We start from the raw sequence: 13468 nt of genomic DNA on the forward strand, positions 1-13468 counted from the left end.
GGGTTTGTTCTGGGGCATCTAGTTCTCTTTTGGTCTTGGATAGAAGGGAGAATAACCCCAGAGAATTACGATAGAAATAGTTAATTTTATGTGCATGCACCTTTCATAATTCTCTATCCAACTTCTGATGACTCAAGCTCATGCTTTACTCATAGCAGGAGCGTCTTTTTCCACTTCTTCCCATCACTTAATTCCATAATTTTGAGAAATTATGTTATCCAGGATTCCCCACTTGCTTCTGTCACTTGTGAAGCACTGGGCACATTTCTGCAAAGACTTTAGGGCTTCTGTCATCACTCCCTCATGTCCTTTGCACTTTGATTTCCATGTGGTGCATTGTGTAGACCATAGAGTCCCCAGGTTCACTAATGATGCCTTATGGTGACTTGTCTGGGCCCATATACTTAAAAAAGGATAGAAAGGGACCAGATATCCTGTCTAATTCCTAGGTAATTGTTCTTTGTATTAAATTTTTTAATCTAAAATAAGAAAAAAAAATCAAGTTATAAAGAACTATCTTGGCTGTGCCATTTATTAAACATTTGAACTTGGGTAAGTTAATTCATCTGTCCATGCCTTGGTCTCCTCATTTGTAAATTGAGCTGATAACTACTTCGTGAGGCTAAATGAATTAACTCAGGATACTTGATTGAGGATAGCTGAGTTTATCGTATAAAATACTTAGTATAATACCTAGCCTATGTTGTTGTTTTTGTTCTGTGCTGCCTAGTCAATTCTTACTTATTCTGACTATAGGGAAGAGTAGAACTACATAGGGTTTCCTAGCTGAAAAAAATTAGCTCCATGATAATGAAGAGGATGATGAAAATGGTGAAATCTCATTTTATGAATACATTCTACCAAATTGGCAAAGTTAAATTCTACAAAGAAAATTTTATTTTTCCATGAACTACCATTTTATAATTGTTCTGTATTTCAATGGGGTAAGATTCTTCTTATGAAATCATTAAACCACTGAGAAAGCAGCTGTATTATTGAGCACCGTAATCCCCACCACTGATAGATATAGTCCTTCTCTAACCATTGGCTTTTCCTTTGCAGTGCTCATCTCACTTTGGGACCTGGCTGCCACTGCATGCTATTTTTCTCTTCTTCTTGGACTGCAGACTTTTTGCTTAGAAATTTCTAGGTTTGCTCCCCCTATTTTCTGATTATTGGCATAAGCCCAGTGGTTAGTAGTCTCAGTATAATATCCGGTTTGCCAGCCTACTCCTGTAAGAATGGCGGATGGAAGATTATTGTTATTTAAAGCTTTGGTTAGTATAAATTTTCAAAGCTATATGGTAAGAAACCCCATGCATCTGTCAGTTTGTTGTACTGTGGTAGCTTGTGTGTTGCTGTGATACTGGAAGCTATGCCACCAGTATTTCAAATACCAGCAGGGACACTCATGTATACAGGTTTCAGCGGAGCTTATAGACTAAGACAGACTAGGAAGAACAACCTGGCGGTCTACTTCTGAAAAAAAATTAATCAGTGAAAACCTTTTGAATAGCAGCGGAAAACTGTTTGATATAGTGCAGGAAGATGAGGCCCTCAGGTTGGAAGAATGATTGGGGAAGAGCTGCCTCCTCAAAATAATGTCAACCTTAATGATGTGGATGGAGTTAAACTTTCACGATCTTCATTTGCTGATGTGGCACAAATCAAAATGAGAAGAGACAGTGCAAACATCCCTTAGTAATAGTAACATGGGATATACAAAGTATGAATTTAGGAAAATTGGAAATTGTCAAAAATGAAATGGAACTCATAAAGATCAATATCCTAAGCATTAGTGAGCTGAAATGGCCTGATTTTGGCCATTTCGAGTCAGACTATTATATAGTCTACTATGCTGGGAATGACAAATTGAGGAAGAGTGGCATTGTATTCATCATCAAAAAGAATATTTCAAGATCTGTCCTGAAGTACAAAGCTTTCAGTGATAGGATAATATCTGTACGCTTACAAGGATGATCAGTTGATGCAACTGTTAAAGCTGGAAATGAAGAAGGAACATTAGTTGGAAAATATGGCCTTGGTGATACAAACAGTGCTGGAGATTGCATGATAGAATTTTGTGAGAACAACCACTTCTTCATTGCAAGTGTCTTTTTCAACAACATAAATGGTGACTATACACGTGGACCTCACTAGATGGAATACACAGGGATCAAATCGACTACATCTGTGGAAAGAAACAATGCAAAAGCTCAGTCTCATTCAGAACAAAGCCAGGGTATGACCACAGGACAGACCATCAATTACTCATATGCAAGTTCAAGTTGAAGCTGAAGAAAATTAGAACAAGTCCATGAGAGCCAAAATATGACCTTGAGCATATCCTATGTAAATTTAGAAACCATCTCAAGAATAGTGACTGAAGACCAGATGAGTTGTGGAATGACATAAAGGACATCATACATGAGGAAAGCAAGTGGTCACTAAAAAGACAGGAAAGAAAGAAAAGACCAAAATAGATCTCAGAAGAGACTCTGAAACTTGCTTTTGAATGTCGAGTAGCTAAAACAAAAGGAAGAAATGTTGAAGTAAAAGAGCAGAAAAGTAAAGTATTCTAATGAAATGTACAAAGGCCTGGAGTTAGAAGAAACAAAAGGGAAGAACATGTGCAATATTTTTCAAGCTGAAAGAACTGAAAAAAAAATCTAAGCCTCAAGTTGCAAAACTGAAGGAATCTACAAAGAAAATTAAATGATGCAAGAAACGTCCAAAGAAGATGGAAGGAATACACGGAGTTGCTCTACTAAAGAGAACTGGTCAATGTTCAACCATTGCAGGAGGTAGCATATGATCAAGAACCAATGGTACTGATGGAAGAAGTCCAAGCTGCACTGAAGGCATTGGCAAAAAACAAGACTCCAGGAGTTAACAGAATACCAAATGAGATGTTTCAGCAAATGGATGTAGTGATGGAATTGCTCACTCGTCTATGCCAAGAAATTTGGAAGGCAGCTACCTGGCTAGCCAACTGGAGAAGATTCGTGTTTGTGCTCATTCCAAAGAAAGGTGATCTAACAGTATGTGGAAATTATCAAACAATATGATAAATATCACACAAGTATAATTTTGCTGAAGATCATTCACAAGTGGTTGCAGCAGTACGTCAACAGGGAACTGCCAGAAATTCAAGCTGGATTCAGAAGAGGACATGGAATGAGCGATATCATTGCTGATATCAGATGGATCCTGGCTGAAAGCAGAGAATACCAGAAAGGTGTTTACTTGTGTTTTGTTGACTATGCAAAGACATTCAACTGTATGGATTATAACAAATTATGGATAACATTGTGAAGAACAGGAAATCCAGAAAACTTTATTGTGCTCATTAGGAACCTTTACATAGACCAAGAGAATACTATGTGGTTTAAAACCAGGAAAGGTGTGCATCAGGGTTGTATCATTTATCGTACTTATTCAATCTGTATGCTAGGCAAATCTTAGAAGTTAGACTATATGAAGAAGAACATGGCATCAGGTTTGGAGGAAGATGCATTAACAGCCTGTGATATACAGATGACACTACCTTGATTGCTGAAAGTTAAGCTGACTTGAAGCACTTACTGATGAAGATTAAAGACTGTAACCTTCAGTATGGATTATACCCCAGCGTAAAGAAAACAAAAATCCTCACACATTGACCGAGAAGCAACATCATGGTAAACAGAGAAAATATTGAAGTTGTCAAGGATTTCATTTTACTTAGACCCACACTCAACTCCCATAGAAGGAGCAGTTGAGAAATCAAATGATACCTTGCATTGTGCATATCTGCTGCAGAAATCCTCTTTACAGTGTTAAAAAGCAAAAACATCACTTTAAGGACTAAGATGTGCCTGACCCAAGCCGTGGTGTTTTCATTCATCTCATACATATGTGAAAGCTGGACAGTGAATAAGGAAGACTGAAGAAGAATCAATGCCTTTGAATTATGGTATTGGCGAAGAATAGCGAATATACCACGGACTGCTAGAAGAATGAACAAATCTGTCTTGGAAGAGCTACAGCCAGAATGCTCCTTAGAAGCAAGAATGGCGAGACTTTGTCTCACATACTTTGGACACGTTTTCAGGAAGGACCAGTCACTTGAGAAGGGCATCATGCTTGGTAAAGTAGAGGGTCAGTGAAAAAGAGGAAAACCCTCAATGAGATGGTTTGACAAAGCGGCTGCCAACAGCAGGCTCAAGCATTACAAGTATGATGAGGATGGTACAAAATGGGGCAATTGTTTTGTTCTGTTGTACATATAGGGTAGCTGTGAGTCAGAACCGACTTGATGGCACCTAACAACAACAACATATGATAAGAATATTATGTTATATACCCTCTTCCAGTTCTTCATGGTGGTAGACTAGTGCATTTTAGTTTTAAAATTCCAGAAGTGTTTATGTTGACTGTATTATTTTAAAAACTTAAAAATATTATCAGAAGTAGAGAAAATATAATGTATTATTAGTTTTTTAAAATACTTTAATGGTCCTTGGCATATATGTAATATTTATTGCATTGCAGTATGAACACACAAGATATTTTTAAAATTTAAAAATCATACGTATTATAGATATTTGGCCAAAAGAAAGATTGGCTAAATATCATGATCATGAAAAAATACTTTTTTTCAAGTGATTGTGTGAACCAAGACACGTATGTGAACATCTTTTCATGTTTGATCAGTTTTATTCTTGATGGTAATAAAACCAAGTAAATGAAATGCAGACTGTTGGCTGCAGAGTAATGGTTGAAATTTTTACATGCCTAAAAGAGTCAGGGTAAATTTATGGTCTTATAATGACTGAAGTCAACTAATATTGCTTGTATATTTTTATGTGATCTATAGCACCATGGCCAAAAGACCATGGGGACAAAATCACTGTTGATATAGTCTGAGTTTGTTGATTTTGCTCTCTTGGATGTGTAGAATATTAACCCTGAGACTGTGTGGCTGCCTGTTTTCGTTCAGGCTTCAGCAGTCTATTCTTAGCCTACTGTTTTTTTCTTTGGTGCCTGTAGAATGGCAGTATCAGAATGGAATGAGTAGAGTTAAAATTGCAAAGTCTATATTCCTGGCACCCTGTATTTCCCTAATTTTTTTTTTATCTTGTCTAATATATGATTCCATGATGTATCAAATTACTTTTTTACTTGATTTAGTTCTATAAAAGTTTTAAGTTTTGTACTTTTTGGAATTACATTTGAAAATGTCTTCATTTCAACTCCTGTGCCTTATTTGAAAGAACATCTTGGGTCCCACATGTGTGTAAGGGAAGAATGCTGTGTGACTTAACAACCCCCTCTTGTTGCCGCTTGCCCACTACTTGGTGTGCTGCTGGTCAGACCCGATCCCTGCTATTTCCTGAGCTTTTGGATTTTAAACCAGACTCTTTGGCTTTCTTCTCTCTCTGTTCCTACCTCTAGGCTGGGAGAGAGAGGTACTTTAACTTTTTCTGTAGTTGTTAAAAAAAAAAAATCCTTCATAACTGATAAAGTCTACTCTTATACTCTAAGCATGAGAAAAAAGCAGACAGCTTAATAAGTGTCTGCTTTTAAGTAATCAAATATAAAAAAAGCAAGCTCTTTGGAATACATAATTTTTATAAACATGGTTAAAATCAACATATTTCATCTACAGAGCTGTAATATATCAGAAACCAACTCAGTGGAAGTTCATAGAAATTAATTAATTGAACTCTTTTTATTTAAAAAAAAAAAAAAAAGAGTAATACTGTAGATTTCAGTCAGAAGTCCTAGGTGCACTTGGAGGAATATGTTGGTTGTGGCGTGGCCAGAGCAAGAAAACTCAGTTCCCAAAGATTACCGCCACCCACTCCTGCCGCCATCGAGTTTATTCCAACTTGTAGCAACCCCATAGGACACAGTAGAACTGCCCGATAGAGTTTCCAAGGAGCACCTGGCGGATTCAAACTGCTCACCTCTTGGTTAGCAGCTGTAGCACTTAACCACTACACCCCCAGGGTTTCCCAAAGATTACTAGGTGAGTTCTTTCTTTCTCTCTTTTTTATAGAGTCCGGTAGCCATTACACAGTCTTTTGTGTATCTCATTATCCCCTCTGTTTGAAATCTAGCTTTTTGTACTCACCTTTCATAGCAAAATCACCTTGAGCTGGCAGAGATCTCCTAATAAGGATCTGAGTGATGGGAATCCTGTGATTGTCTTGCCTGGTTATTCTCTCATGACTCATATGTGCAATCTCTACCTGGGCTATACAGTCAGGCATTTAAAGGTTTCCTAATAAATCATTAATGTTTCCACCTATAAGCCTAGTATTTGAAGCAAATGAATCTGTTTTCATTTTACTTGAAATTGCTCTTTAATACTCTATAGAAAAGTTAATTTCGAAACGCCCAAAACCTAGCTGAGTAGAATTCCTTCAGATTCTTCAAGCCTATCACTTTATCAAGTTGAGTTCCTTGAAAGCTATGTACTTGAGCTTCATGTTAGGAGCCTTCTGAATAGATGCCTTAATGGAATTACTATTTAATAGTATGCCCTCACCTCTTATCAGGGGTCAATTGAAGAGAAGGCTGTATGACAACCATTTCTATTAGCTTTCATAAAATTGTAGTTGAATTTTGTGGTTTATGTTAGTTCTTACCCTTTATAAAGATTCATCTGGTAAAGTCTTAGACTTTATCCTAGAAGAATTTCCATCTCTTCTCATGAACTGGTATCTATTTCTTTATTGGATACTGAGTGTCTTATAGCTCAAAAGTTTCCCACTTTGAGAGGCTTTCTAAGAAGCACAGAACCAAATTGATTATAGCTAGGGTTTTCTGGTAAAATCCTTACTAATGTTCTTCTTTATTTAATATTTGGTTCCTGTTCTCGTTCAGTTGTTTGAATGGTTCACTTTCAAATCTTTTCTGGAAAGGGACAGTATGTAAATAACTGAATGAAATAGATTATTTAATTCTAAGTTCTATCAGAGTATCTACCTATGCAACAAATTGAGAAAGTTATTCTTTTTCTTAAGCCTTATTGTCCTGAGTTTTTTTTTTAAAGAATATTAGCAATCTTCTGAATCACCATTCCAATTTAGTGAACCTTTTGTTCAATTTGGACACAATTTAGAGTTGCTGGCATGCTGCAGGAACTGGAAACTGATTCTGGAGCTCTTGCTTGGGATTTCATTGCAGATTTTAGACTTGAGGATGCACACAGAACATGGGGAATTTAAAAAAGTGAAGAGATTGGTGGTCACCACATTCCATTTATATATTCCAAAGCGATAGCCATTGTAATCACAGATTTCTGCCTCCCGCCCCCCCCACCCCCGCCCCAGATTTATGATCTCGGTTTGAACTTCTATTACCCGTTTCAGAAAGTACCCACAGAGATAATTCTTTTGCCAAATATTCTTTTTTTTCTATTTATTTTTATTGCACTTTAGATGAAAGTTTACAGAACAAACTAGTTTCTCATTAAACAGTACACATACTATTTTATGACATTGGTTAACAACCCCATGACATGTCAACACTCTTCTTTCTCAACCTTGGATTCCCTATTACCAGCTTTCCCGTCCCCTTCTGCCTTCTAGTCCTTGCCCCAGGGCTGGCATGCCCTTTTACTCTCATTTTGTTTTATGGGCCTGTTCAGCCTTTGGCTGAAGGGCCAACCTCAGGAGTGACTTCATTACTGAGCTGAAAGGGTGTTCGGGAGCCACACTCTCAGGGTTTCTTCAGTCTCTGTCAGGCCAGCAAGTCTGGTCTTTCTTTTTGAGTTAGAATTTTGTTCTGTATTTTTCTCCAGCTCTGTCTGGAAACCTCTATTGTGATCCTTGTCAGAGCTGTCAGTGGTGGTAGCCAGGCACCATCTAGTTGTACTAGACTCAGTTTAGTGGAGGCCATGATAGATGTGGCCCATCAGTCCCTTGGACTAATCTTTCCCTTGTATCTTTAGTTTTCTTCATTCTTCCTTGCTCTTGAAGGGGTGAGACCAGTGGAATATCCTAGATGGCTGCTTACAGGCTTTAAGACCCCAGGCACTACTCACTACGGTAGAATGTAGAACATTTTCTTCTTCTTTTTTTTTTTTTTTTATTGTGTTTTAAGTGAAAATTTACAAATCAAGTCAGTCTCTCATACAAAAACTTACAAACACCTTGCTATGTACTCCTAGGTGCTCTCCTCCTGATGAGGCAGCACACTCCTCCCCTCTACCCTGTATTCCCCAAGTCCATTCAGTCAGCTCCTGTCCTTCTCTGCCTTCTCATCTCACCTCTAGACAGGAGCTGCCAACATAGTCTCATGTGACTACTTGAGCCAAGGAGCTCACTCCTCACCAATATCATTTTCTGTCTTACAGTCCAGTCCATTCCCTGTCTGAGGAGTTGACTTTGGGAATGGTTCCAGTCTTGGGCTAACAGAAGGTCTGGGGACCATGACCTCTGGGGTCCCTCTAGTCTCAGTCAGACCATTAAGTCTGGTCTTTTTATGGGAATTTGAGGCCTGTATCCCACTGCTTCCCTGATCCATCAGGGATTCTCTGTTGTGTTCCCTGTCAGGGCAGTCATTGGTTGTAGCTGGCCACCATCTAGTTCTTCTGGTCTCAGGCTGACGTAGTCTCTGGTCTGTGTGGCCCTTTGTGTCTCTTGGGCTCGTATTTCCCTTGTGTCTTTGATGTTCTTCATTTTCCTTTGCTCTAGGTGGGTTGAGACTAATTGATGTATCTTAGATTTGCCAAATATTCTTAATATTGATGAAGTTGGAGGCTATCAAAAATTCTTTGAATATGCTTTTCAAATTGTTGGAGCAGTTTATTTTTGCATTGCAGCTTAACTTCCAGAAAAGTTGATGAAATATATATACTTTGATTTACTAATTTATGTTAAACAGGATAGAAAAATGCCAAATACTTTTCCAAATAAATTGATAAAATGTATTTTGGGTGTTTGAAAATTTTATTATTACGTGAGTATATTTTTAAAGAGTCAGTTTTTTTTTTTTTTAATGTTAAAACGCATTTTACCTTTTTTAAAGACTGAGTCATGAAACATATTCATTGTTCTACCACAGGATCCTGGTTACTGGGTGAAGATTCATCATTTAGAATACACAGATGGAGGAATCCTGGATCCAGATGATGTCTTGGCAGATGTGGTTGAAGACAAAGATAAGGTAGATGATAACTAAAGAGGTTTCTCATTGTTTTCCTCTGTAGAGCTGCATGTTTTCCAGAGATTGAAATCCTTAACAAATCCGTGTGTCAATTATAGTTAAAAGATACCATCTGTTCGGTTTTCACCTGGACAGCCCATAAATTGAAGTTCTTCATCAGATATTTGGAACAGCTTTGTCAAGGTTTGGGAATCTGTTCATGGTGGCCTAATTAGCAGGCACTTCATTCCCAAGAGTTCCCGATATATCTCCATAAATTAGTGCCAATTGCTGAGGCTGTTGGAGTTCTCACGGCCATTGCTGGCTGTGGAGTTGATTCTTGGCCCTTGGTAAATATTAAACTTAATGCCTGAGGTTTGACAATGTTTCAAAGAGGAAAATACATTGGGGGAAAAAACGTCTTAGGAAAAACTAGGGTGAAGATTTTTTCTTAAAGTAGTTGGTGAGAAGCTATCCTACTGTCCTGAGTATTGTGTTTTCATTGCTAAAGGAAAAAGCACTAAGTTGAATATTCCAAAATCTTTGCTTATGCTCTACCACCTCCATGGAAATAATCCCACTACAAATATTTTAACAGGATTTTTTTCTCTGATACTAAACTGAGAAAGGTGTAAAACTATTCAGATGCAGTGCACTAGGTTACTGCTGATGAAACACATTGTTTATCACTAACTTTTGTGTTGGGCTCCTCTTTCAATGGCTCATGATGATTGAAAAGACCAAACCCATTGCTGTTGATTTGATTATGACTCATAGCATCCCTGTAGGGTACAGTAGAATTGCCCTATAGTGTTTCCGAGGCTGTAATCTTTATGGGAGCAGACTGGCATATCTTTCTCCTGTGGAGTGTCTGGTGGGTTTGGATCGCCGACCTTTCGGTTAGCAGCTGAGCACTTAACCACTGCACCACCAGGGCTCCTTCAATGTCTAATATGTCCTGCAAAATTGACTTGCAACCCTTCCAGAGAGATCCTTGCTTCTAAGATTTCTTCTACCATGCATCCATAGTGTTGTTTGTACAAGGTTAGTTTGTATTTGTAAACAGGATTCTCTCTATTATTTTTCTGTAATCTCAGGTAATTTTGTGTGTGTGTATATCTGTGTGTTTTAACCAGTTGGACTGGAATATAAGTTAGTGATTTATTGAACTTGGATAAATTTTCTATTTTTCCTTTTCTATAGGATCCTTTCTGACTATTCACATTGACATTAATCTTTGTAGACATTCTATAAATGTATTTTTCATATTTCCTGCTGGAAATCCACCCTGATTTGCTTTGCATTATTTAGCCATTTCATAAGGGACTTCTCTCCCTAACTAGATTGTAAGCTTTTAGAGGACATGGACCAGGAGAGTTTTTTTTTGTGTGTGTGCTCCTTTTATTAATAACATCCAGTACAATATCTTACACAAACTTGATTGTTAAAGAACATTTACTGAATTAATGATTGAAAAAGAAAGCTTTACTGTCTAGAGTTGACTCTTGCTGCATTTGACTTTGATACGCACTTTCAATTTATTTAGTTGGCCCCATGGTAAATAATAACGTATTATTTACCTCCAGAACTCTTTAGGAGGCCTTTCACTTTTTTCCCCTGTTTAACTTTTTGCTTCTTTCCTAGGACTGTCTTCTTCCTTTGATGTATTCCAGGTGTTTGGGTTGTTTATTAATAAAGAAGTTGGCCCCTGTCTCAAATTTCACTGATATCAGTCAATGAAGAGTTGAAAGATGGCAAGTTTTAACAGGACCAGAAGAAAATTTCTCACCCACAGCCTCATCCACAGACCTCATTACAAAGAGGGATGAGTCCATGAACAGAGCTGAGGGAAAAAATTTGTCCCACAGAGCTCTTTCTTTTAGGGAATTCTTTTGTCTATCTTGGCAACACACTTTATAACTATAATCCATTTGCTAGATATGGAAACAGCTTTATTATATGTAATCTCTGTTTTAATGGGATTTTACCACCATTACAAAATAAGGTGAAAAAGTGAGATAGTAAGTTGAAACCATAACAGAGGATTAGTACTGTTTGGGTACAGCTTTAACTATTCCCTTAATGCACTTTAGTGCTTCCACATGAAGCCTAATTGGTATTGTTTTGCAGAGTTGATGAGAATTTACACTTCTGATGTTGCCAGAAAAATTGTAGACTCATTTCTTCCTTTTTTATACAATGTAAGTGAAAAAAACAGAGCATTACTTATTTATCTGACATTTCCTCTGAAGTCTTAAGATTTCCTTATGGTCCATGCGTTTCGTGAGGAAAGAAGGTTTTGCCAGACTTCATTTTTATTCACTTTTTGTCAGTTTAGATTAGGAAGTAATTATAAATGATGCCTGTGGGTTTTTAGTGGCATAACCAGACTCCCACAAGATCATCTGGACAGTATTGAGCTTAGATAAAATAAAAAATCCCCTATTTGCAAATTGACTTTTTAACAATTTCTTGCATTTAGAATATAGAAAAGAAGTTAAGTCTGAAGAGGCAGCTAGAAAGGATGATGTACATAGTCCACGTGCTAAGGCTCACACACCCCAGCTCCTAGAGAAGGCTCTAGCTGCAAAGGAGGATGCAGGAACAACATAGACAAACTCAGAATCAGAAAGCAGTGCAAGCCAAGGCCATTTGGTATACAGAAAAGCCATCCAGAACACTTCAGTAAAGGCTGGAAATTACAGGTAAAATGATACTCTACTTAAAATCAGAGAAGAGTCCAATAAAGTTTAGTTACTTTATAAAGAAATTATTTTCAAAACTTCTGCCTAAAGTGGTTTATCTTTGGTCTCACTCACCTCTGTGATTCTTTTGGCCAACACAGTATTTAGGGCAAGAATGGAAGGATTTTTTGCTTGTTTTGTAGTTTATTTTTCTTTTTTAACACTTGCTTCCACAGTAGAGGCCGTTCACAAGGGAACCACGTTTTTACCATGTTCCACCACTTCTTTACTGTATTTTGTTAAAATATTATTGGAGCAGTTTTGGAATTTTGCATTGTATTGCTGTTGTTGTCGTTAGGTGCTGACTAATAGCGACCCTCTGTACAACAGAAAAAAAAAAAACACAACCCCATCCTGTGCTATCCTCATAATCATTGCCGTGCTTGCCATTGTTGCAGCCATTGTGTCAATCCATATCATTAAGAATTTTCCTCTTTTTTGCTGACCCTCTACTTTACCAAGCATGATGTCCTTCTCCAGGGGCCGGTCTCCCTGATAACACGTCCACAGTATGTGAGATGAAGTCTTGCCATCCTTACTTCTTAGGAGCATTTTGGCTGTACTTCTTCCAAGACAGATTTGTTCATTCTCCTGGCAGCCCATGGTATATTCAATATTCTTTGCCACTACCGTAATTCAAAGGCATCAATTCTTCTTCGGTCTTCCTTATTCGTTGTCGAGCTTTCACATGGATACCGTGGCTTGGGTCAGGCACACCTTTGTCCTGAAGGTGACATCTTTCTTTTTAACACTTGAAAGAGGTCTTTTGCAGCAGATTTGCCAGATGAAATACATTGTTTATGCAAAATGTTATGTTAAAACTTGTGTTAAAATTTAGTAATTATCTAGTTGCGGCACTCATTCTCAAAATTTGTTAGTTTCATTATCAGTCTGATGACTTAAGTTCTTTGGGGTAAATATCAAAGAATTTATAGCTTTATAGAAGTATCTCTCCATGGCTGCCCAAAGCTACAGATGTAACTCACCTAATAACAATAACTTAACGTTTACCAAGCATTAGGAGAGATCCAGATTGTCTTTGGCATTTACATATTTGATTTTATTTTAGAGCAACCCTGAAGGTAGGAGCTATTATTATTCCTATTTTTAACTTCTGTGAACAGCCATAGAAATTGTAAGTAACTTAGCCAAGGTCACACCGGTTGTAAGTGGCAGAATCAGATACTGGAGCCTAGAAGTTAGATTTCCATAGTCTATCTTTTATTTCTACAATGTGCTAAGCAGTATATATCTATGATTTCTGTAAGTGTTTATAATTTCTAATTAGGAAAATCCAGTAATCATAAATAAGCATGAATTTTGCTTTTATGCAGTTGCCATGATTAGTAAGAAAAGGTAGGTAGTAGGCAGAACTATGGAGTAAGTAAAAATTAATTCAAAAGTAGCATGTTTCATATACATGTATATATATAAAATTCATCTCTACTTAGCTAAAGGCTGCATCTAATTTACTGAAAAGGCTTTTACCTCTGTTGCCTTCTTGCATCCCCTTTTTCTTGATTATTCATGTGCAATTTAATTCCAGTGGTCTTTGTAGGGTATGCTTGGAGTCTGACCACCATATG

General features: G+C 37.4%; 1 protein-coding gene across 8 annotated transcripts in view; it reads left to right on the top strand.

Moving 5' to 3' along the window:
* Positions 1–13468, top strand: part of PARD3B (par-3 family cell polarity regulator beta) — a 1165226-nt gene that overhangs the window by 162464 nt on the left and 989294 nt on the right. For all 8 annotated transcript variants that reach the window (XM_049888916.1, XM_049888918.1, XM_049888913.1 and 5 more), the window contains exon 2: positions 9058–9159. In XM_049888916.1, coding sequence (XP_049744873.1) covers positions 9058–9159 — 102 coding nt within the window. The remainder of the gene's footprint in view (positions 1–9057; positions 9160–13468) is intronic.

Source organism: Elephas maximus, chromosome 6 (genome assembly GCF_024166365.1).
Source record: "Elephas maximus indicus isolate mEleMax1 chromosome 6, mEleMax1 primary haplotype, whole genome shotgun sequence".
Taxonomy (NCBI): domain Eukaryota; kingdom Metazoa; phylum Chordata; class Mammalia; order Proboscidea; family Elephantidae; genus Elephas; species Elephas maximus.